We start from the raw sequence: 27,115 nt of genomic DNA, 5'->3' as shown, positions 1-27,115 counted from the left end.
AGCTGTGTTTCGCTGAGTAACTGACTCCTAAAGGTGAATATATTCCTAATGATCAAACAACAGATCTGAGGTGTCAGAATCTGAATCCTTGAGTAGCTTCTTAGCTGATCTGACTTTAAGAGATTCAAAATGTGGAGATAAATCCATAGAAGATCTTTTGATCTTATTTGCAGGAGGCATTGCCCCCAACAGCTCTGAAACAGTTGTACGCACAAATTATTTAAATCCTGAAGCAAAATATGCAGAACTCCCTTGTTCAGAGCAAAAAGAGGGAGGGTAGACTCCTTTAGAGGCAAGTGTAGCAGTAGACTGGTTAGAATGCATTAGGTGATCCATATAATAATTGCTGAGCAAATAAAAGCTTGCAAAATACACCTTCCAATTGATTTGCAAATGGAAAAATCAGTGGATCTCCCCTCTAAAGTTTTCAGAATTGGGGACAGTTCCAATATGTTCAGAGAAACCACTTGACGCTGTGATGCAACTCCTCAGCAGTGGAGCCAAAGAAACAAGTGTCAGGCTATTAGCGGAGGAAATTAACTGTCAAACATCTTCTGTAGAAAGAGGAGTGTAAAAATATGAAGTGTGCTATCCCAAGATGTGATTTTACTTACCTGAACCGCACTCACTCTACTGCGCTAACCTACAGCAGAAGTGATAGCTTCTAGTAGAGAGAGTCCATCTAGTGCTGTGTATATCACAGCAGAAAATCTGTGTGTGGAGTATAATCGACGACCCAACATTGGGAGGCTAAGGAACCGATCCCCAGTGGCAGGCTTGTGACTAACTCCTCAATGGGAGTGATTATGTCAGTGCCCTATACTCCAATCTCCCCTCTGTCTCTCAGTAGCAGCCCTCTGAGGTTAAACATGGGCCTCAAATTAAATTTAAGGACCGCTCTTAATGAAGAAACTGGAGAACCTCAATTCACCTTCCTCCTGTGGAGGCAAAGATAAGAATGGCATAGTAGAGAGAGGTGGGAGAGATTAAATATTCAGAGTTTTGGAACTCTTCACCTCCTCCTAGTGGCCAGGAGTAATGCCTCACGGACTCTCACCAACTTATGAAAGAAAAAACATAATTTATGTAAGAACTTACCTGATAAATTCATTTCTTTCATATTGGCAAGAGTCCATGAGCTAGTGACAATCCTACCAGGATGGGCAAAGTTTCCCAAACCTCAAAATGCCTATAAATACACCCCTCACCACACCCACAAATCAGTTTAAAGAATAGCCAAGTAGTGGGGTGAAAGAAAAAGGAGTAAAAATCATCAAAAAAGGAACCGGAAATATAAATTCTGCTTTATACAAAAAAAAACATAACCACCATAAAAAGGGTGGGCCTCATGGACTCTTGCCAATATGAAAGAAATTAATTTTTCAGGTAAGTTCTTACATAAATTATGTTTTCTTTCATGTAATTGGCATGAGCTAATGACATATGGGATAGAAATACCCAAGATGTGGAAGTCCACAGAAGAGTCACTAGAGAGAGAGGGATAAAATAAAAACAGCCATTTCCCGCTGAAAAAATTAAATCCACAACCAAAAAAATATGTTTCTCATAATTGAAAAAAAAAGCTTAAAACATAAGCAGAGGAATCAAACTGAAAAAGCTGCCTGAAGAACTTTTCTACCAAAAACTGCTTCCGAAGAGGCAAACACATCAAAACGGTAGAATTTAGTAAATGTATGCAAAGAAGACCAAGTCGCTGCTTTGCAAATCGGATCAACTGAAGCTTCATTCTTAAAAGCCCACAAAGTGGAGACTGATCGAGTAGAATGAGCTGTGATTCTCTGAGGTGAGGCCTGACCCGACTCCAAATAAGCATTATGAATCAAAAGCTTTAACCAAGATGCCAAAGAAATGGCAGAAGCTTTCTGACCTTTCCTAGAACCAGAAAAGATAACAAATAGACTAGAAGTATTCCTGAAATCTTTAGTATCTTCCACATAATATTTCAAAGCTCTTACAACATCCAGAGAATATAAAAATCTTTCCAAAGAATTCTTAGGATTAGGACACAAAGAGGGGACAACAATTTCCCTATTAATGTTGTTAGAATTCACAACATTAGGTAAAAATGTAAATTTAGGCCGCAAAACTGCCTTATCTTGATGAAGAATCAGAAAAGGTGACTCACAAGAAAGAGCAGATAATTCAGAAACTCTTCTAGCAGAAGAGATAGCCAAAAGGAACAACACTTCCCAAGAAAGTAGTTTAATATCCAAAGAATGCATAGGCTAAAAAGGAGGAGCCTGTAAAGCTTTCAAAACCAAATTAAGACTCCAAGGAGGAGAGATTGATTTAATGACAGGCTTGATACGGACCAAAGCCTGAACAAACAGTGAATATCAGGAAGCTTAGCAATCTTTCTGTGAAATAAAACAGAAAGAGCAGATATTTTTCCCTTCAATGAACTTGCAGATAAACCTTTATCCAAAGCATCCTGAAGAAACTGTAAAATTCTATGAATTCTAAAAGAATGCCAGGAGAATTTATCAGAAGAAGACCATTAAATATAAGTCTTCCAAACTTGATAGTAAATCTTCCTAGAATCAGATATACGAGCATGTAACATAGTATCAAATCACCTCTATGACTAAGCTTTCAATTTCCATACCTTCAAATTTAACAATTTGAGATCCTGATGGAAAAACAGTCCTTGAGACAGAAGGTCTGGTATTAAAGGAAGTGGCCAAGGTTGACAACTGGACATCCGGACAAGGTCCGCATATCAGAACCTGTGACGCCATGCTGGAGCTACCAGAAACACAAACGAATGTTCCATGATGATTTTGGAGATCAATCTTGGAAGAAGAACTAGAGGCAGGAAGATATAAGCAGGTTGGTAAAACCAAGGAACTGCTAACGCATCCACCGACTCTGCCTGAGGATCCCTGGACCTGGATAGGTACCTGGGAAGTTTCTTGTTTAAATAAGAAGCCATCAGATCTATTTCTGGAAGACGCCACATCTGAACAATCTGGATATGGAGAGATCACTCCCCTGGATGTAAAGTCTGACGGCTGAGATAATCCACTTCCCAATTGTCTACACCTGGGATATGTACCGCAGAAATAAGACAAGAGCTGGATTCCACCCAAGCAAGTATCCGAGATACTTCTTTCATAGCTAGGGGACTGCGAGTCCCGCCCTGATGATTGACATATGCCACAGTTGTGACATTGTCTGTTTGAAAACGAATGAATGGTTCTCTCTTCAACAGAGGCCAAACCTGAAGAGCCCTGAAAATAGCACAGAGTTCCAAAATATTGATTGGTAACCTCGCCACTTGAGATTTCCAAACCCCTTGTGCTGTCAAAGTTCCCAAGACAGCTTCCCAACCTGAAAGACTTGCATCTGTTGTGATTACAGTCCAGGTTGGACGAACAAAAGAGGCCCCTTGAATTATACGGTGGTGATCTAACCACCAAGTCAGAGAAAGTTGAACATTGGGATTTAAGGATATTAATTCTGATATCTTTGTATAATCCCTGCACCATTGCTTCAGCATACAAAGCTGGAGAGGTCTCATATGAAAACGAGCAAAGGGAATTGCATCCGATGCTGCAGTCATGAGACCTAAAACTTCCATGCACATAGCCACTGAAAGGAACGATTGAGACTGAAGGTTCCGACAAGCTGAAACCAATTTTATTCGTCTCTTGTCTGTTAGAGACAGAGTCAAACACTGAATCTATCTGGAAACCTAAAAAGGTGACCCTTGTCTGAGGAATCAAGGAACTTTTTGGTAAATTGATCCTCCAACCATGTCTTTGAAAGAAAAAAAAACAACACTAGTTGATTTGTGTGAGATTTGGCAAAATGTAAAGACTGAGCAAGTACCAAGATATCGTCCAAATAAGGAAACACTGCAATACCCTGTTCTCTGATTACAGAGAGTGAGGCATCGAGAACTTTTGAAAAAAATTCTTGGAACTGTCGCTAGGCCAAAAGGAAGAGCGGCAAATTGGTAATGCTTGTCTAGAAAAGAGAATCTCAGAAACCGATAGTGGTCTGGATGAATCGGAATATGAAGATATGCATCCTGTAAGTCTATCGTGGACATATAATAACCTTGCTGAACAAAAGCAGAATAGTCCTTATAGTCACCATTTTGAAAGTTGGCACTCTTAAAAAATGGTTCAAAATTTTCAGATCCAGAACTGGCCTGAATGAATTTTCTTTCTTTGGGACAATGAATAGATTTCAATAAAACCCCAGACCCTGTTCCTTAAAAGGGAACTGGTATAATTACCCTTGAAAGCTCTATATCTGAAACACACTTCAGAAAAGCCTGAGCCTTCACTGGGTTTGCTGGAACACATGAGAGAAAAAAAAATCTTCTCACAGGAGGTCTTATTCTGAATCCTATTCGATACCCTTGAGAGACAATGCTCTGAATCCATTGATTTGGGACAGAATCTGCCCAAATGTTTTGGAAACATTTTAATCTGCCCCCTACCAGCTTAGCTGGAATGAGGGCTGCACCTTCATGCAGACTTGGGGGCTGGCTTTGGTTTCTTAAAAGGCTTGGATTTATTCCAACTTGAAGAGGGTTTCCAATTGGAACCAGATTCTTTGGGGGAAGGATTGGCTTTCTGTTCCTTATTCAGTCGAAAAGAACGAAAACAATTAGAAGCCTTAGATTTACCCTTAGATCTTTTATCCTTAGGTAAAAAAAAAAACTCCCTTTCCCCCCAGTAACAGTTGAAATAATTGAATCCAACTGAGAACTAAATAGTTACCTTAGAAAGAAAGTGTCAGGGTGCCAGGAATCAGACTGAGACGAGAAGTGCAAAAATAATCACACCTTTATTAATAGCAAAAAATAATTTTAAAAAGTCCACAAGTCAAATAACAAGCCAGGAGTCAAAACCAGAGCAGGTAGTCAGACGAGCAGAGTCAGGAGCCAAAGCGAATAGTCAGATGAGCCGGAATCAGCAACAAGGAAAACAGCAGTCAGGAACAAGCCAGGGATCAGGAAGGACGTCAGGCAGCCAGGTAATACACAGGAACTTTCACAAACAGGTCTGAGACAACGCAAAGGCAAAGCAAACTGAACAGAGGCCCTTTAAATAATAAGTGATGACATCACAATTCTGAGACTGCATCCTGTCTCACATGGATGATGCACACCAGTCTGGCCATAAAAGGAAGTGCAGGAAATGAGCAGCATCCCTCACAATGCACCATAGTCAGGAAGAGAGGTGAGTAAAATGGCTGCCAGCAGCACATGGCAAACAAAACAGTGAAACCCTGACAGAAAGATAGTAATCTAGACTTAGATACCATGTCAGCATTTCAATATTTAAGCCACACAACTCTTCTAGCTAAGATAGCTAAAGACATAGATTTAACATCAATTTTGATGATATCAAAAATAGCATCACAGATAAAATGATTAGCATGTTGAAGCAAGCAAACAATGCTAGACAAATCAGGATCTGTTTCCTGTTGCACTAAACTTTCCAACCAAAAAGTTGATGCAGCTGCAACATCAGCCATACAAATGGCAGGCCTGAGAAGATAGCCAGAATATAAATAAGCTTTCCTTAGATAAGATTCAAGTTTCCTATCTGAACGGTCCTTAAAGGAAGTACTATCTTCCATAGGGATAGTAGTACATTTGGCAAGAGTAGAAATAGCCCCATCAACCTTGGGAATTTTTTCCCAAAACTCCAATCTAATTGCTGGCAAGGGATACAATTTTTTTAAACCTAGCATAAGGAATAAAATAAGTACTAGGCCAATTCAATTCCTTTGAAATCATATCAGAAATAGCATCAGGAACTGGAAAAACCTCTGAGTAACCACAGGAGGTTTATAAACAGAATTTAAACATTTACTAGTTTTAATATCAAGAGGACTAGTTTCCTCAATATCCAAAGTAATCAACACCTCTTTTAACAAGGAACGAATATACTCCATCTTAAAGAGATAAGCAGATTTGTCAGTGTCAATATCTGAGGTAGGATCTTCTGAATCAGATAAATCCTCATCAGAGGAGGATAAATCAGTATGTTGTCGGTCATTTGAAATTTCAATCAACTTTATGAGAAGTTTTAAAAGACCTTTTACTTTTATTAGAAGACGGAATAGCAGACAAAGCCTTCTGAATCGCATCAGCAATAAAATCTTTTATAGTCACAGGGATATCATGTACATTAGATGTTGAAGGAACAACAGGCATTGTACTTGTACTGATGGATACATTCTCTGTATGTAAAAGCTTATCATGACAACTGTTACATACTACCGCTGGAGATATAATCTCTACTAATTTACAACAGATACACTTATCTTTGGTAGAACTTTTATCAACCAGCAGGAATCCAACAGAGGTTTCTGAGACAGGATTGAGACATCTTGCAAATGTAAGAGGAAAAAAAAAACATATAAAGCAAAATTATCGATTTCCTTATATGGCAATTTCAGGAATGGGGGAAAAAATGCAAACAGCATAGCCCTCTGAGCATAGAAAAAGGCAAGAGGCATATAGGGAGTGGGGTTTAAATAATTAAATTTGGCAGCAAGTATGACGCACAATGCAAAATGAAATTTTTTGGCGCTAACAACATCTGGAAATGACGCAACTCACGTCATGGCAGACGCAACCTTGTGCAAGGAACCTGGCATCAACTAAGACGCCAGAAATAGCGAATATGTGAACGTACCTTCGCGCCAAAAAATTCTCACGCCAAGAATGACGCAATAAATATTAGCATTATGCGGCCTCGCAAGCCTAATTTTGCCCGCGAAAATCAAAGGAAACAGTCAATTTTGAAGAAAAGACTATAACCCAGGTAAGAAAAAACTTCCTAAATACGTTTTTCCCAATTTTGAAACTGATAGTCTGCAATAGGAAATATACATAAACCTGACTCATGGCAAACATAAGTACAATACATATATTTAGAACTTTACATTAATACATAAAGTGCCAAACCATAGCTGAGAGTTTCTTAAGTAATGAAAATGTAGAAATGTTCAGAAGCAAATCAAAAGGTAGAGTTTTGTGATGGCTCAGCAGAACTGAGACCCGAGAAACCAGGGTTTAAACCTGGTCTTGGCAAAGTTATTCTGAAATTTGCTAGTAAATCTGACTTTTTAACTAAAGGCTCCACCACAGTGTTTTTTTTTTAATATGATTATAATATATCAACTATTAAATATTGACTAGCAGATGAGTTCTATACAACTACACATGTTAAAAGAAAACTTCCACTTTGTTAGCATTATCAGCAAAATTTCACAAATAAAAATAAAAAAACCCTAATCAGTATAATTATCTTATTGCCCTTGACAGCGGTCAATACAAACAAACTGAAAATGAGCTTATGCACTTGTGTAAGCAATCACTGAGCCTCATGTAGCTAGTTCAAGCAATTTACAGCATACTTAGGTTACAGAATGACTTCCACCCTCTCTAAAGGAGTTGGACAAGCACAATTTCTCCAGAAAAGGCAACCTAAATAAATACATGTATACTGCAATGTTTTATTAATTTGATTAATTTATGGGGAATTAAGTCAATTTAAAACCTTTTTTTTTTAAGAGTGAATTTATTTATAAGAGTCAGAAGCATTTTCAGCTAATAAAACATTTTAAAGACAGCTACGGGGATGTTTGATATTTAGATTTCCTAATTTAGAAAATAATTTGTTGTGCATAAACACAAAGTTTTGTTAATTTCTGTCAAAGATAGTTTCCATAGATAGCGTGTTTCAATACACATTTCAGATGAGTCTGATGGCAGACTAGCCTTTTTCCCTACTTAAAATCATAAAAAAGAAAAACTACAGGGATATCCCCTCTTGTTGTTGATCTTAATGTCACAAGTACTAGACTTAAATAGCAGTTGGTATTTAAACTTTTTTACTTTAAAAATCATAAATCATAGTTCATACTTAAATGTACTAAACTTGCAAATACATTTGCAGCTCATTTTTGTTCATTGTCTGAAGAAGTGCAGTAAATAAGCGTTACATAAAAAGTGTTGCATGTGAACACATTTAAACTTTACCCATGATGTACTGTCTTTTTATTTTCTCTGTCACTGTGAAAGTAAAAATTGCTACACACGTTCATTACAAATCTCACAAAAATGAGTATAATAGTTTTCAGTACAGCTTAGTCAACCCTTTTTTGTAATGGTTCATGGTGGCTATCAATCTAAGGCTGCATATTATATATATATTTTACTATTTTATATATCACATTAGAACTTAGCAAACAAAAAAATAACTCAAAAATAAGGATTACATATACTTCAAATACATTTCACATACATATACAATGTGAGTTATTTTCAGTTTGTATTTACCCTGATCCATATTATACTGTTGTTCCTTACTTATGAAGCCTCCAATACAAATAAAAATAGGAATATATCTCCATAAAAAAGGGGTTTACATTTTAATTGATATCTACCTATTATACAGGACAATAAGAATTATAGCACCTGCATGCACTATTTAGACCAAGCATTGTAAGTTTCTCACCTTCAGAATGCCCTCTGGAAAGGACAAGGGGACAGCAGAGGTGAGGTGAGCAGACTGAGCCATCATGGTTAGGGGAGTAGCCGATTGCACAGGATGGTGTTGGGTCAGTGTTTGGACCTGAGGATAAGGTCTAACTACTACGGGCTCCTGTTTATCATCACGAGGTGGAAGGCCTGTATTGGTACCAAGAGGGTCTCGAGGCTGGATCTCCATATCTCGAGCTGACTCATCACCACCTGGGAGGGTAAGGGAAGAAAAATGTAATGGCTTTAAAACTATGTTTGTTCTGGTCAGGTAAAAAAAAGGGAGAGGACCAGATAGAGCTGTTTTAACACACACACATAATATTTATTAGCGTTAAATATACATTCTCTAATCTGTTAAAGCGTGTAATTTTAACACTAGGAAGGCTGTAATGCTATGTGATTAAGCCAGACAGAGAAATATATGCAGCATAGTTAGCCTTGAGACGTAAGTAGGGTGCATTTCCAATTCTCAGAATTACGAAATACACTATTTTCAAGGCTAAATTTAAAAAGTATACCGCAACATTGTTTTACCACATACAATAAACATTTTATATAAAATTCTTAAGGTGTCTGTCCTTTTAAGCACCAGGAGAAAGAACTTTTTTTAAACCATCAGAGGATTAATCTAAATCATGAAAGTTTAATTTAGCATTCAATGTACCTTTAATAAACAACACCACTAGGATATTTACTCATGTTCAAATATTAACACATCTGATTATGCTGATTTTATGGCTAAGTGCCTTAAAAATCAAACTTCAATACCTGTTAAAACACTTTTCATTTTAAAGGGACATTGTAGTAAATAGTCTCCTACCATACATCTCATATAGCAGCATTTAAAAATGTTGAAATGTTTTTTTGCCTATTTACATTTAAATAGAAATAGAAATGAATAAAGACGTTAACAATTGTGCACTCCTTACTTATGACACAGGCTAATAAGGAAAAGGGGGACAACTCTACAGCCCAAACTGTTTAATCAGAAAAATGCAATGTGGACTAAAAAAAGCAAAATAGTTTTAAATGCCCTATTTTAAATTAAAACAAAAAAGTGACTACAATGTCCATTTAAAGGAACAGTAAAGTCAAAATTTAATTTTCATGATTCGGATAGAGAATACAGTTTTAAACAACTTATACTTCTATTACCTAATTAGCTTCGTTCTCGTTGTATCCTTTGTTGAAAAGCACACCTGGGTAGGTTCAGGAACAACAAAGCACTACTGTGAGCTAGCTGCTGACTAGTGGCTGCACTTATATTCGTTTTCTCATTAGCTCATACAGTGTGTTCATCTATCTCCTAGTAGCGCATTGTTGCTTATTAAAGGATATTAAGAGAATTAAGCAATTTTGATAACAGTAGTAAAAGGAAAAGTTGTTTAAGTTTGTGTGCTCTATCTAAATAGTGAAAGAAACAAAATGTTTGTTCCATGTCCTTTAAAGGGACATAAAACACAAAATGTTTATTTCATGATTTAGGTAGAACATACAATTTTAAACAACTTTCCAGTTTACTTCTATTATCAAATTTGCTTCATTCTCTTGGTATCATTTGTAAAAGGAGCAGCAATACACTACAGGTTTCTAACTGAACACATAGGTGAGCCAATGACAATCGGTGTATATATGCAACCACCAATCAGCAGCTAGAACCTAGGTTCTTGCTGCTTCTGAGCTTACCTAGATAACCCTTTCAGCAAATGATAAGAGAAGCAATCAAATTAAATAAAAGAAGCAAAATGGAAAGTTGTTTAAAATTGTATGCTCTGTCTAAATCATGAATGTCCAATTATGACTTTACTGTCCCTTTAAGCATTGTGTATTACTGTAAGTATTACCTGATCCTGCAGAATTCTGCACCACAGGAGCTCCACTGCTCATAATTTGCTGCTGTGCAATGGAAGCGCCTTGTCGCGGGAACTGCTGGGAGCTCATATCCGCCTGATGAGAGAAATATAATATAATGAAAACATTACAGTATATGATATTGCTTTGTTCTCAAAAATGACTACTACTAAACTAGGTAAGAATGTGTGGTTCTATAGATTTAAAGGGGCAGTAAAGTCAAAATTTAAATTAAATGGATTGGATAGATCATGGAGTTTTAAAGAACTTACCAATTTACTTTTACGATAATTTTTGCTTAGTTCTATTGGTATCCTTTGTTAAAGGGTGATCCTGGATAAACTCAGGAGCATGCACATGCCTTAAGCCACTTTGCAGCAGTGTTTGCAACACTGTTTATAGTAATGTTATAAATAGTTACAAACACTACTGCCATAGACGTGCACTTTCCTGAAATATCAGCCTACCTAAATTTACTCTTTGGCAAAGAATATCAAGAAAACAAAGCAAATTTGAAAATAGAAGTAAATTGTAAAGTAGTTGAAAATGACACTTTCTACATAAAAAATTAAAGTTTAATTTTGACTTCACTGTCCTTTTAAACTGTCAAATTCATTATATATATATATATATATATATATATATATATATATATATATATATATATATATATTTACTCTATGAATGGATACAGGTTCATAGAGCAGTTTGTAACCACCCCCACCATTTATGTTGCAGTAAAATGTAAATGCACTAATACACTTGGTTATTTTCATTATGCACAATGTAGAACAAATAAAAAAACATTGTTTACCATTGAAAATAAGGTTTTAGACTCCCTTTCCACGTCCAAGAACACAGTGTGTAGTAGTCATCTCTGGCAATCAGTGGGTTAATGTAAAAATATGTGTGTTTAACTGTTGCTAAGAGCAAACACTGGCATATGTTTTCGGACACATAAGCAAGCAGTCTGAGTGGGTCAATGAACAAAAATAACAAAAAGCATAAATCATAATAAATACATATACTTAGTATCTATGTGCAGAAACCAAGCAGTTAACACGTTCCCTTGTTTATACAGACACTTACATACGAGGCGAGGTTATCACTCCTCCAATGTACAATGCACCACTCCTTTTTCTTATTCACTGTCAGTTCGGTAACCAGATGACTGACTCGGTTCTTCTCTCGTTTTCTATTTCGGTTTCCGCTTCCGGTCTGGATCTTTTCTCTCACCTCAGTCTAACTGAACCGCTTACTTCCAGCGCGTCACATGACCAGTTAACTCCGCCCTCTTGAAGCTAAACAAGACGAAAGAAAGCTCAGTTGTTTTTTTTATTTTTGAAGAAAACTTTATTTATAACTGCAAAAATAGTGTCAGGCAGAATCAGGCACACATAAATAATAAAAAAAATGTGGGTGAAATCTGAGTTTAGCGTTCTAAATTATTTTCTCGACCATATCCCATTATTTTACTTCGAAAATTGGTATGGGGATTCAGATGAGGGTTACCAACAATTCTACAATGTTTGTGTCTCCAATAACAAAAAGGGGAGCCATATTTTGGGTTACGGGGTATAAATACCCTGTTTTCCCCATAGACTTTCCCCAGCAGCCAGCTCTGCTCACCTACATGGATACATTGTATCAAACGCTCAGCCTACAAGTTTTTATTTTATTTCTGCAGGTTTTTATACATTTGTAACTGTTTACTCTACACAGACACTTAAAAGCAGCCCTGTCAGTACCAAAAGTACAACCTGCTGAGAAAATAATGATGACACAGCACAGCCTTAAAGGGCAGCTCACTGCCTGGTCTGGTCACACAGTCTTAAAGGGACAGGCAAAACCCCACACAACCTTTAAAGGGTCAACTAGCACCACACACACAGTCTTAAAGGGACATATCACAGTAATGTTCACACAGTGAAATCTTAAAGGGCAGCTTGGCACCTGCTCACACAGTCTTAAAGGGGCAGGCACACACAAATGTTAGTGGGTAAACTCATACCACATATAGTCTTAAAGGGAGCAATAACAGTGTGCATCCGCATGAGACGCACACAGCCTTAAAGGAATACTCTGTCTTAAAGGGACAGGGGCACCTGCACACACACATCACTCACACAAGTTGGGACAACTTGCACCACACACACACAGCATTAAAGGAACAGCTCACACTATGCTCGCCGCATGCTCACAGTCTTAAAGGGGCAGGCACAAACCTTTAGTGGGTAAACTCACACCACACGTACAGTCTTAAAGGGAGCGATAACAGTATGCATTTGCATGCAATGCACACACAGCCTTAAAGGGACCCTCTGTCTTAAAGGGACAGGAGCACGTGCACACACATACACACAGAGCACTCACAGCTTTAAAGGAACAACTTGCACCAACACGCACAGTCTTAAAAGGACAGATACCAGTAATGTTCACACAGCGCAACCTTGAAGGGCAGCTTGACACCTGCACACACAGTCTTAAAGGGGCAGGCACACACAACCTTTAGTGGGTAAAGTCACACCACACGCACAGTCTTAAAGGGAGCGATAACAGTATGCATCCGCATGCAGCCTTAAAGGGACACTTTGTCTTAAAGGGACAGGGACACGTACACACACACAGCACTCCCAGCCTTTAAAGGGACAACTTGCACCACACCAGGGGCGTATTTTGGCCTAGGCAAACAAGGCACTAGCCTAGCTCAGCAGATTTTTTTTCGGTCAGCACTTTTTGAGTTCCACTTGACACACTCACTACACACGCACACTGCACTACACACGCACACTGCACTACACACGCACATATAAACACAAGCGCACTTGAACATGAACATTTACTTTGGAAATGCCATGGAAAAAAAAGGTCACGTCACAGGTAAGGGGGGGGGGGGGGGGGCAGCAGAAGTTTGGTTGCCTAAGGCAGCACAAAACCTAAATACGCCACTGCACCAAATGCACACAGCGTTAAAGGAACAGCTCACACCATGCACACCCAGCGCAGCCTTAAAGGGCAGTTCGGCCTGCTCACATAGTCTTAAAGGGGCAGACACACACGAACTTAAAGGGAGTGATAATAGTATGCACCCACAAGCAACGCACCCAGCCTTAAAGGGATGCTCTGTCTTAAAGGGTCATGGGCACCTGCACACACACAGCACTCACAGCCTTTAAAGGGACAACTTGCATCACATGCAAACAGCGTTAAAGGAACAGCTCACACCATGCACACACAGCGCAGCCTTAAAGGGCAGCTCGCCGCATGCTCACACAGTCTTAAAGGAGAAGGCAACACAACCTTTAGTGGGTAAACTCCCACCACATGCACAGTCTTAAAGGAAGCGATAACAGTATGCATCCACATGCAACACACACACAGCCTTAAAGGGTCACTGTATTAAAGGGACAAGGGCACCTGCACACACACACAGCACTCACAGCCTTAAAGGGACAACTTGTACCACACGTACAAAGCCTTAAAAGAAACAGCTCACACCATGCACAGTCTTTAAGAGAAAGGCAAACAGGCTTTAAGCACACCCAAATGCTCAAAGCCTTAAAGGGGCACTCAGTTTTAAAGTGACAGACACAAACATAGCCTTTAAGGGGGCAGCTCACACCACAGGTGCACAAACACAGCACACACAGCCTTAAAGGTAGCACATTACGCTAGCACAGTCTTAAAGGCGCGTACCTCACACAATACACACAGTCCTTAAAGTGATAGTAAGCTTTTCCCTGTGTCTAAACAGATCAGGAATGTTAGAGATATTTTAGATGGAGTTTAAACTCTTCGGTTGTAATAATGATACGCTTTAACTAGTGCTGAAATTCAAATACCCTGTGCTATGGCCCACCCACTTCAAAATTAATATTTTTGTTGAGCTAACAGTTTGAAATAATCAGCACTCTAGACATAAAGCACTTTTGTTGTAGAGCACAGATTGGAGAACAGTTTAAACTGTTAGCTCAACAAACATATTACTTTTGAAGTGGGCGGCTGGAGTGCAAGGTATTCAAATTTCAGTGCTACATTAAAAAGTAAGTTATAGCGCATCTTCATTACAACTGAAGAGTCAAACTCCATCTAAAATATCTCTAACATTCCATATCTGTTTAGACAAAGAGAAAAGTTTACTGAGTGAGTTTGTCCGTGCCTTTAAAACTGTGCAAGCGTAATGTGATCTGTGCCTTTAAGGCTGTGTATGCTGTGTTTGTGCACCTGTACCATTAAAACTGTGTGCGTGTGGTGTTGTGAGATGACCCTTTAAAGGCTGTTTTTGTGTCTGTCACTTTAAGACTGAGTGCCCCTTTAAGGCATTGTGCATTTTGGTGTGCTTAAAAGCCTGTGTGCCTGTCCCTTAAAGACTGTGCATGGTGTGAGCTGTTCCTTTAAGGCTGTGTGCGTGTGGTGCAAGTTGTCCCTTTAAAGGCTGTGAGTGCTCTGTGTGTATGTGTGTGCAGGTGTCCCTGTCCCTTTAAGACAGAGTATCCCTTTAAGGCTGTGTGTGTTGCATGCGGATGCACACTGTTATTGCTCCATTTAAGACAATATGTGGTATGAGTTTACCCACTAACGTTTGTGTGTGCCTGCCCCTTTAAGACTGTGTGAGCTGGTGCCAAGCTGCCCTTTAAAGGGACACTAAACCCAATTTTTTTCTTTCATGATTTAGATAGAGCAAGTCAATTTTAAGCAACTTTCTAATTTACTCCTATTATCAATTTTTCTTCATTCTATTGCTATCTTTATTTAAAAAGCAGGAATGTGATGCATAGGAGCTGGCCCATTTTTGGTTGAGAACCTGGGTTATGCTTGCTTATTGGTGGGTAAATGTAAGTCTCCAATAAGCAAACGCTATCCATGGTGCTGAATCTAAAATGGGCTGGCTGCTAAGATTTACATTCCTGCTTTTAAAATAAAGATAGAAAGAGAAGGAAGAAAAAATAATAATAGGAGTAAATGAGAAAGTTGCTTAAAATGTCATGCTCTATCTAAATCATGAAAGAAAAAAACATAAAAAACAAAAAAAGGGTGGGCCTCATGGACTCTTGCTAATATGAAAGAAATTAATTTATCAGGTAAGTTCTTACATAAATTATGTTTTCTTTCATGTAATTAGCAAGAGTCCATGAGCTAGTGACATATGGGATAATAAATACCCAAGATGTGGAACTTCCACGCAAGAGTCACTAGAGAGGGAGGGATAAAATAAAGACAGCCAATTCCGCTGAAAAATAATCCACACTCCAAAATAAAGTTTTAATCTTATAATGAAAAAAACTGAAATTATAAGCAGAAGAATCAAATTGAAACAGCTGCCTGAAGTACTTTTCTACCAAAAACTGCTTCAGAAGAAGAAAACACATAAAAATGGTAGAATTTAGTAAAAGTATGCAAAGAAGACCAAGTTGCTGCTTTGCAAATCTGATCAACCGAAGCTTCATTCCTAAACGCCCAGGAAGTAGAAACTGACCTAGTAGAATTAGCTGTAATCCTTTGAGGCGGAGTTTTACCCGACTCGACATAAGCATGATGAATCAAAGACTTTAACCAAGACGCCAAAGAAATGGCAGAGGCCTTCTGACCTTTCCTGGAACCGGAAAAGATAACAAATAGACTAGAAGTCTTTTGGAAATCTTTAGTAGCTTCAACATAATATTTAAAAGCTCTAACTACATCCAAAGAATGTAACAATCTTTCCTTAGAATTCTTAGGATTAGGACACAATGAAGGAACCACAATTTCTCTACTAATGTTGTTAGAATTCACAACTTTAGGTAAAAATTTAAATGAAGTCCGCAACACTGCCTTTTCCTGATGAAAAATCAGAAAAGGAGATTCACAAGAAAGAGCAGATAACTCAGAAACTCTTCTAGCAGAAGAGATGGCCAAAAGGAACAATACTTTCCAAGAAAGTAATTTAAAATCCAGAGAATGCATAGGTTCAAACGGAGGAGCTTGTAAAGCCCCCAGAACCAAATTCAAACTCCAAGGAGGAGAGATTGACTTAATGACAGGTTTTATACGAACCAAAGCCTGTACAAAACAATGAATATCAGGAAGATTAGCAATCTTTCTGTGAAACAGCACAGAAAGAGCAGAAATTTGTCCTTTCAATGAACTTGCAGACAAACCTTTATCCAGACCATCCTGAAGAAACTGTAAAATTCTAGGAATTCTAAAAGAATGCCAGGAAAAATGATGAGAAGAACACCAGACTCGATAATATATCTTCCTAGACACAGATTTACGAGCCTGTAACATAGTATTAATTACGGAATCAGAGAAACCTCTATGACTGAGAATCAAGCGTTCAATCTCCATACCTTCAAATTTAATGATTTGAGATCCTGATGGAAAAAAGGACCTTGAGATAGAAGGTCTGGTCTTAATGGAAGAGTCCAAGGTTGGCAAGTAGCCATCAGAACAAGATCCGCATACCAAAACCAGTGAGGCCATGCTGGAGCCACCAGCAGAACAAACGAACGCTCTTTTAGAATCTTGGAGATCACTCTTGGAAGAAGAACTAGAGGCGGAAAGATATAGGTTGGATGATACTTCCAAGGAAGTGACAATGCATCCACTGCCTCCGCCTGAGGATCCCTGGATCTGGACAGATACCTGGGAAGTTTTTTGTTTAGGTGAGAGGCCATCAGATCTATTTCTGGAAGTCCCCAGATTTGAACAATCTGAAGAAAAACCTCTGGGTGAAGAGACCATTCGCCCGGATGTAACGTCTGGCGACTGAGATAATCCGCTTCCCAATTGTCTATACCTGGGATGTGAACCGCAGAGATTAGACAGGAGCTGGATTCCGCCCATACAAGTATCCGAGATACTTCTTTCATAGCCAGAGGACTGTGAGTCCCCCCTTGATGATTGACATATGCCACGGTTGTGACATTGTCCGTCTGAAAACAAATGAACGATTCTTTCTTCAGAAGAGGCCACGACTGAAGAGCTCTGAAAATCGCACGGAGTTCCAAAATGTTGATTGGTAATCTCGCCTCCTGAGATTCCCAAACCCCCTGCGCTGTCAGAGACCCCCATACAGCTCCCCAACCTGTCAGACTCGCATCTGTTGAGATCACAGTCCAGGTTGGAAGAACAAAAGAAGCCCCTTGAACTAAACGATGGTGATCTGTCCACCACGTCAGAGAGTGTCGTACAATCGGATTTAAAGATATTAACTGTGATATCTTTGTATAATCCCTGCCCCACTGGTTCAGCATACAAAGCTGAAGAGGTCGCATGTGAAAACGAGCAAAGGGGATCGCGTCCGATGCGGCAGTCATAAGACCTAGAATTTCCATGCATAAGGCTACCGAAGGGAATGATTGAGACTGAAGGTTTTGACAAGCTGAAACCAATTTCAGACGTCTCTTGTCCGTCAGAGACAAAGTCATGGAAACTGAATCTATTTGGAAGCCTAAAAAGGTTACCCTTGTCTGAGGAATCAATTAATTCTTTGGTAAATTGATCCTCCAACCATGTTCTTGAAGAAACGACACAAGTCGATTCGTATGAAATTCTGCTAAATGTGAAGACTGAGCAAGTACCAAGATATCGTCCAAATAAGGAAATACCACAATACCCTGTTCTCTGATTACAGATAGAAGGGCACTGAGAACCTTTGAAAAAATCCTTGGAGCTGTTGCTAGGCCGAATGGCAGAGCCACAAACTGGTAATGCTTGTCTAGAAAAGAGAATCTCAGAAACTGAAAGTGATCTGGATGAATCGGAATATGCAGATATGCATCCTGTAAATCTATTGTGGACATATAATGCCCTTGCTGAACAAAAGGCAGAATAGTCCTTATAGTTACCATTTTGAATGTTGGTATCCTTACATAACGATTCAATATTTTTAAATCCAGAACTGGTCTGAAGGAATTCTCCTTCTTTGGTACAATGAACAGATTTGAGTAAAACCCCAGACCCTGTTCCAGAACTGGAACTGGCACAATTACTCCAGCCAACTCTAGATCTGAAACACATTTCAGAAAAGCTTGAGCCTTCACTGGGTTTATTGGAATGGGAGAAAGAAAAAATCTTCTTGCAGGAGGCCTTACCTTGAAACCTGTTCTGTACCCTTGTGAAACAATGTTCTGAATCCAAAGACTGTGAATCGAATTGATCCAAATTTCTTTGAAAAATCGTAATCTGCCCCCTACCAGCTGTGCTGGAATGAGCGCCGCACCTTCATGTGGACTTGGGAGCTGGTTTTGGCTTTCTGAAAGGCTTGGATTTATTCCAGACTGGAGATGGTTCCCAAGCAGAAACCGTTCCTTTAGGGGAAGGATCAGGCTTCTGTTCCTTATTCTGACGAAAGGAACGAAAACGATTAGCAGCCCTATATTTACCTTTAGATTTTTTATCCTGAGGTAAAAAAGTTCCTTTCCCCCAGTAACAGTTGAAATAATAGAATCCAACTGGGAACCAAACTATTTATTACCTTGAAAAGAAAGGGAAAGCAAAGTTGACTTAGAAGACATATCTGCATCCCAAGTTTTAAGCCATAAAGCTCTTCTAGCTAAGATAGCTAAAGACATATACCTGACATCAACTCTAATGATATCAAAGATGGCATCACAAAAAAAGTTATTAGCATGTTGAAGAAGTTTAACAATGCTATGAGTATTATGATCTAACACTTGTTGTGCCAAAGCCTCCAACCAAAAAGTGGAAGCTGCAGCAACATCAGCCAAAGAAATAGCAGGCCTAAGAAGATTACCTTAACATAAATAAGCTTTCCTTAGAAAGGATTCAATTTTCCTATCTAAAGGATCCTTAAAGGAAGTACTATCTGCCGTAGGAATAGTAGTACGTTTAGCGAGAGTAGAGATAGCCCCATCAACTTTAGGGATTTTGTCCCAAAACTCTAATCTGTCAGATGGCACAGGATACAATTTCTTAAACTTTTTAGAAGGAGTAAATGAAATACCTAGATTATTCCATTCCCTAGAAATTACTTTAGAAATAGCATCAGGGACAGGAAAAACTTCCGGAATAACTAAAGGAGGTTTAAAAACCGAATTTAAATGCTTAGTAGATTTAGTATCAAGAAGACTAGATTCCTCCATCTCTAATGCGATTAAAACTTCTTTAAGTAAAGAACGAATAAATTCCATTTTAAATAAATATGAAGATTTATCAGTGTCAATATCTGAGACAGAATCCTCTGAACCAGAAAAATCATCATCAGAAACAGACAAATCAGAATGATGATGTTCATTTAAAAATTCATCTGAAAAATGTGAAGTTTTAAAAGACCTTTTACGTTTACTGGAAGGAGGAATAACAGACATAGCCTTCCTAATAGATTTAGAAACAAAATCTCTTATATTAACAGGAACATCCTGAGTATTAGATGTTGATGGAACAGCAACAGGTAATGGAATATTACTAATGGAAATACTATCTGCATTAGCAAGCTTATCATGACATACATCACAAACTACAGCCGGAGGAACAGTTACCACAAGTTTACAGCAGATACACTTAACTTTGGTAGATCCAGCATCAGGCAGCGTTTTTCCAGAAGTAGCTTCTGATCCAGGATCAATCCGAGACATCTTGCAATATGTAAGAGAAAAAACAACATATAAAGCAAAATCTATCAAATTCCTTAAAAGACAGTTTCAGGAATGGGAAAAAATGCCAATGAATAAGCCTCTAGCAACCAGAAGCAAATGAAAAATGAGACTGAAATAATGTGAAAAAAAGGTGGAGACAAAAATGACGCCCACATTTTTTAGCGCCAAAAAAGACGCCCACATTATTGGCGCCTAAATGCTTTTGGCGCCAAGAATGACGCCATATCCGGTGACACCGACATTTTTGGCGCAAAACATCAAAAAAATGACGTAAAAGCGAACAACTTCCGGCAACAAGCATTTTCAGCCCCCGCGAGCCTAACAGCCCACAGGGAAAAAAGTCAATTTTAAGGTAAGAAAAAATGATTTATTCATTTGCATTATCCCAAATAATGAAACTGACTGTCTGAAATAAGGAATATTGATCATCCTGAATCAAGGCAAATAAATGTTTAAACACATATATTTAGAACTTTATATAAAAGTGCCCAACCATAGCTTAGAGTGTCTCAAAAAATAAGACTTACTTACCCCAGGACACTCATCTACATGTAGTAGAAAGCCAAACCAGTACTGAAACGAGAATCAGTAGAGGTAATGGTATATAAGAGTATATCGTCGATCTGAAAAGGGAGGTAAGAGATGAATCTCTACGACCGATAACAGAGAACCTATGAAATAGATCCCGTAGAAGGAGACCATTGAATTCAAATAGGCAATACTCTCTTCACATCCCTCTGACATTCACTGCACTCTGAGAGGAAAACCGGGCTCCAGCCTGCTGCGAAGCGCATATCAACGTAGAATCTAGCACAAACTTACTTCACCACCTCCATGGGAGGCAAAGTTTGTAAAACTGATTTGTGGGTGTGGTGAGGGGTGTATTTATAGGCATTTTGAGGTTTGGGAAACTTTGCCCCTCCTGGTAGGAATGTATATCCCATACGTCACTAGCTCATGGACTCTTGCTAATTACATGAAAGAAATGTGGGTTCAGTGTCCTTTTTAAGGTTTCACTGGGTGAACATTACTGTGATCTGTCCCTTTAAGACTGTGTGTGCGTGTAGTGCAAGTTGTCCCTTTAAAGGCTGTGTGTGCATTGCATGCAAATGCATACTTTTATTGCTCCCTTTAAGACTGTACGTGTCGTGTGAGTTTACCCACTAAAGGTTTGTGCCTGCCCCTTTAACACTGAGCATGTGGCAAGCTGCCCTTTAAGGCTGCGCTGGGTGTCCATGGTGTGAGCTGTTCCTTTAATGCTGTGTGTGTGGTGCAAGTTGTCTTATTAAAGGCTGTGAGTGCTGTATGTGTGCAGGTGCCCTGTCCCTTTAAGACAGAATATCCCTTTAAGGCTGTGTGCCTTGCATGCGGATGCACACGGTTATTTCTCCCTTTAAGACTATATGTGGTGTGAGTTTACCCACTAACATGTGTGTGCGCCTGGCCCTTTAAGACTGTGTGAGCAGGTGCCAAGCTGCCCTTAAAGGTTTCACTGTGTGAACATTACTGTGATCTGTCCCTTTAAGACTGTGTGTGTGGTGCTAGTTGACCCTTTAAAGGTTGTGTGGGTTTTTGCCTGTCCCTTTAAGACTGTGTGACCAGGCAGTGAGCTGCCTTTTAAGGCTGTGCTGTGTCATCATTATTTTCTCAGCAGGTTGTACATTTGGTACTGACAGGGCTGCTTTAAAGTGAATGTCAATTTTGATGCTAAAGTTCCCAGTTTTTAAAAATTCAATTAAAAACAGGGGCACTTTAATTCATCAAAATTTACATTTTACTCCTGTTGATAAAAAAAACTTACCTTTTAATCTTCACAGCAGCTCTAGCTTCCTCTGCCCGTCGCAAAGCCTCTTCCTGGGTCTAAAATGAGGAATCCGGCGTTGAAACAGACACTGATTCCCCCGGGGGGGGAGCCGTGATTGGAGGATGACCTATCCATCATTTTTTACATCAGAAATGGCTTGCAACGACCGGAGAAAGCTGGAGCTGCTGTGAATATTAAAAGGTTGTTTTTTTTCTCAACAGGAGTGAAATGTAAATTTTGATGAATTAAAGTGCCCCTGTTTTTAATCAAATTTTTAAAAACCGGGCACTTTAGCATCAAAATTGACATTCACTTTAAGTGTCTGTGTACAGTAAACAAAACAGTTACAAATGTATAAAAACCTGCTGAAATAAAATAAAAACTTGTAGGCTGAGCGTTTGATACAATGTATCCATGTAGGTGAGCAGAGCTGGCTGCTGGGGAAAGTCTATAGGGAAAACAGGGACTTTATACCCCAAAATATGGCTCCCCTTTTTGTTATTGGAGACACAAACATTGAAGTATTGTTGTTAGCCCTCATCTGAATCCCCATACCAATTTTCAAAGTAAAATAATGTTATATGGCCGAGAAAATAATTTAGAACGCTAAACTCAGATTTTACCAAAATGTGTATTTGTAGGTAAACAAAAAAAAAGATTCAGTTTCATGACTTGTTGACCACAGATAAATTAAGAGTATATATTATGAGACTATTTCAACAATAAGGTAATACGATGTCTTTATTTTGGTTAATAACGAATAACGTATTATTTTATATTGTGCCTTTTTAACACTAGCGCTAATAAAATTCGGATGTACGAAAAGGAATGACAAGGGTGAATGACAAAATGGAATGCCCATAGACTTTAATGGGATATAAACTTAAAAGTGATATAGCAACAAAACAATGAGACATATTAAGTAGATATTTATCAGATATGTTCCCCAAGTACATTACCTTATCCTGAAAGTGAGATTATGTGGGATTATATCTGATTTCTATTTGTTATTAATGTGATCAATTGACAACAGCACACACAACAACTTGTGTTAAAACAGCTATTCTCAGCATGGTTGTCTAGATATGTCACAGTACCTACATACAGGTAGCACTGGATATGTTGTGTGGGGAGAATTAAATTATGTCAACAGGCATACCTCAGAGGTTCAGTTCCAGACCACTGCAATAAAGTTCATTTTTTGGTTTAACAGTGCATTTAAAAGTTGTTTACACTATACTGTATAGGGTTACCACCTCGCCATGTTTTCCTGGACATTTATTAGTTACACATGTTGCAGGGTGTGCAGACGGCAACATGCATTGCACACCTGGACAGCACACGAATAGTGATCCTGGAAAGCACAATGCATGTTCCTCCCTGCACACCCTGCAGCATGTGTAACTCATAAGTGCCCAGGAAAACATGGCCGAGGTGGCAACTCTAATACTGCAGCCTATTTAGTGTGCAATAGCATTATGTCTAAAAAAAACAATGTACATACCTTAACCCCCTCCTGCCAGGACTTATTTGTCTACATCGGAACAAAGTTTCAATGTAACAATATAAGTAAAAATTTAAATTTGTACTTTTGCACTCATGGATATTCTGATTAAATACAGACAACATAAAGTGTATTTAATTACATCAGAAATTGTGAATTTAAGAGAATCCTTGGAAATTTACAAAGATGATGTTAATTTAAAGAATTTTGATGAAGAAAATAAAAAGAAAATCAATAAATTTGAATTGATGATAGAAGCCAAAAAGAAAAAGAAATTTTTAAGAGATCTATTTGAGAAAAATAATAACTCAGAGCAGGAGCAAAATTACAACACTAATGTGGAAAATGAAAATGATATATGGGAGGACATAACAGATGAAATACCTACAACCTCCCATGATGCACAAAATAGGCAATGTTGTATATAAACTCTTTCATACAAAGAGGGTACTGATAGATCTATACACAAAACTCCTGTAGATACCTCAGATAGAAGACAAACAGACAAATGTCTTATACCCATGCCCCACAGAGACAATCTAGGGGAGATAATGGTATAAGGCAGCATACACAAAATAGCAATAGGTATTATAGCAACGAAAGGGCTAACAGACAATCACATATACCCCATACTTACCGTTCGAATTACGAACCATATTACCATAAGCCCTCTTTTCACACTAATAACCATTTCCCACCGAATAGTAATTATCATAGGAGTAGGCATGAAACTGGAAATAAAAATTAGTTTTTCTATATGAATCGAAAAAATGGTACTCCCTGAAAATGTTTTTTAGAACCAAGACAAAGAAGGGGGTTCCATACTACACAACATTCTATAGAGATTCCGTATACCATAAAAAGGGATATAGAAGATAAAAAATATTCAATTAAAACCACAGTGGCTAATAGAGAACAACAGAAAAAGAAAAGAACAAGAAGGGGAAAGAGAGGAGGCATTCTGGTTAAATAGAAACTCAAAAAAAAAAATGCAGAAAAAGAAACAGGGCAGTTAATAAAGATTTTTAATTTGTCTAAATATTCTTTAAATGAAAAAGAAGTACAAGTCTTAAAGAAAGGACTTAAATTTGCCCCTACGAGGGGTCAGAATCCATTTAATTTATTTATTGACTTCCACAAGTTTGTAATAAAACTTACTCTCCAACGTCCCTTTGAAAAAAATCAAAACAGATAAAGTCATATGAAAATATTGATATAGAGAAATTTAGAGATAAAGATCTAGATGCGCTTATTGCTCTAGAGGAATTAGAGGCAGAAAGCAATTCTTTGTCGGGGTTAGAGATTGAAACTAAAAATAACACAGAAAGTTGTCACTCTAATCTTAACCGCCTTCTACATTTTTTCCAACACAATCTAAGGGGTATTTTATTCTAACATTTTGCGACTTAGTTTTGAAAGATTTCTACAGTTTATGTAATAATTACAAAATTAAAAAAGACAATTTGAGAAAATACGAAAAAGACATTTTGAAAAAGTAAACATAATAAAGATATAGTCTTGAGAAAGGCCAACAAGGGAGGGGAAGTTGTCGTACAGGACAGAGCAGATTACCTTGATGAAGCATATAGATTGTTGAACGATTCCTCTACTTATGTCAAAAAAAGACAACCCCACACAGTTTTTTTCTGAAGGAATATCTCTCCCTTTTAGATACGGCCAAATTTAAGGGCATCCTGAATATGACATAATTCAAATATCTATATAATCCCAACCCACGTATTGACACCTTTTATCACCTACTAAAAATACACAAAGACACAATAAAACCTTCTGGTAGACCGATAGTGTCAGGAATAAATTCTCTCACTGCCCGCCTATCGGAATATGTAGATTTTATTCTGAAACCCATATTACCCACATTAAACTTGTATCTCAGAGATTCAGCGCGCATAATTGAGAAAGTTCAAAAACACAAATGGAAAAATAGTTATAAATGGGCAACACTAGATGTAGCCGCTTTATATACAAGTATACCCCATAATCTCTGTATCATTGCAATAAAATTATTTCTAAATAGAGCAATAGGAATGACAGAGGACCATAAAAACTTAATTCTAGAATGCACCAGTCATGTTGGAGAGAAACTTTTTTTACTTTTACGATCAGTTCTTGCTCCAAATTATTGGAACAGCGATGGGGACAGTCATGGCCCCTAGCTATGCCAATATTTATATGGCCCACTGAGAAGAACATCTAGGAAAACAACCCCTACAGAGAGAATATCATCTGGTGGGGTTGTTTCATAGATGATATCATTTGGATATGGTATGGTGAAGAAACAGCGTTCCACAAATTTGTTGATCATGTAAATAATAATCATATGAATCTGAAATTCACTCACAGATTTGAGAGGGAATGTATTGAATTTTCTAGATTTGAGTATCTTTCATGAAGATGGGTATATCTACACAAAAATCTTCTGAAAGGAGATGGATAGCAATGGCTACCTAGAAACAGACAGTGAACATTATCTGGCATGGATAAATAATATACCTTTTGGGCAATTTCAGCGGTTACAAAGAAATGGCTCAAAAATGGAGGACTTCAACAAAGAATCAGATATACTGAAAAGGAAAATGACACGTAAGAAATACCCTATAAATTTAATAGAAACTTAATTTAATAGAGTGAAAAATATAGATAGAGAGGCTCTCTTAAAAATAAAACATGAGTCTAATAAAGAGAAACTAGAAACCAGTTCTAAACATAGGGTTGACCTAATTACAACATACAATGAGGCAGTCCCAGACATTAAAAAAATAATATCAAAACACTGGAGTATTCTGAAACAAGATAAATTCTTAGCAAAAACTCTAAGTGAAAAACCAACAGTAATTTTCAGAAAAAATAAGAACTTGAAAATGAGTCTGGCACCAAGTAATTTAGTACCTCCAGAAAAAAAGCCAAAATTGGCTAGAGAAACAAACAGTGTTTTTTTTTAATGCAACAGAAGGAATTGTGTGGGTTGTAAACATGCATACAACAACAATAAACAAACTAAATCAATTTCTTCTACATCTAATTAAAAAATATGCACTTTGGAACACCTTACAAATTGTAAGATCACCTATGTGGTGTACTTGATCAAATGCAACTGTAACCTGCAATACATAGGTCGTACCATGTCATGTTTCTGTTATGATTTCACTTTATTCCACCATATAGCATGCTATACCTTTAAATCAAGGTTAATCTACACTGCATATGCTATACATTTAAGGCAAGGTTTAACATTAATTAGGCACCTGTATAAATTACCAGCACTTCCTTCCATCATTGCTTGGTACTTCTAATTACTCAGAGGAGTTTCAAGCCTTACTGAAGATTCTAAATTGTACTAACCTTGTGCTGATTCTGATCATTTTCACAGGAATTGTTCATGTTATAAAGCTACAACTTTTTCTTCCTCATTGTGTGTAAAGCCTGCTCCGTTTTAAGCTCCTCCCACTGCTGTGACATCACACCAGCATGGCTGCAAACAAAGATTGATTTCAAACAGAGCTCTACAGTTTCACTCAGACTTCTTGGATTGTTGCAGGAGAGAATTACAAGGATTTAATCATTGCTTGCAAGTACTTTCTGTGCTCAAAACTTACAAGGTACTGTTTTTCTCAAGTTACTTATTCTGTTCATTAAGGATATAAACAATAAGGTTGCCTGCTCAAATTCAGTGAAAACTAGTTTCCTAAAATTTTGTGCTGAATATTCTCACTGCAAATAAGGTTATAGTTTGACCTAACAAATCTATATATAATTACCATTACAAACAGTAATGGTTAATTTACTGTCTTTTATTTATG

The 27,115-nt window shown here is 37.9% G+C and overlaps 1 protein-coding gene across 6 annotated transcripts in view; it reads right to left on the bottom strand.

Moving 5' to 3' along the window:
• SAP130 (Sin3A associated protein 130) overlaps window positions 1-26,723 on the bottom strand; it is a 260,377-nt gene extending 233,654 nt beyond the window's left edge. For 3 of the 6 annotated variants that reach the window (XM_053709950.1, XM_053709947.1, XM_053709951.1), the window contains exons 1-4: window positions 26,658-26,723; window positions 11,477-11,688; window positions 10,381-10,483; window positions 8,511-8,746 (exon numbers count right to left, since the gene is read on the bottom strand). In XM_053709950.1, coding sequence (XP_053565925.1) covers window positions 8,511-8,746; window positions 10,381-10,477 — 333 coding nt within the window. In that variant the 5' untranslated portion in view covers window positions 10,478-10,483; window positions 11,477-11,688; window positions 26,658-26,723. The remainder of the gene's footprint in view (window positions 1-8,510; window positions 8,747-10,380; window positions 10,484-11,476; window positions 11,689-26,657) is intronic. The other 3 variants (XM_053709946.1, XM_053709949.1, XM_053709948.1) reach the window with 2 other exon arrangements.
• Between the last annotated feature and the right edge of the window lie 392 nt (window positions 26,724-27,115).

This window comes from Bombina bombina, chromosome 4, assembly GCF_027579735.1.
Source record: "Bombina bombina isolate aBomBom1 chromosome 4, aBomBom1.pri, whole genome shotgun sequence".
Lineage (NCBI taxonomy): Eukaryota > Metazoa > Chordata > Amphibia > Anura > Bombinatoridae > Bombina > Bombina bombina.
This window is presented reverse-complemented; position numbering and strand designations above follow the sequence as displayed.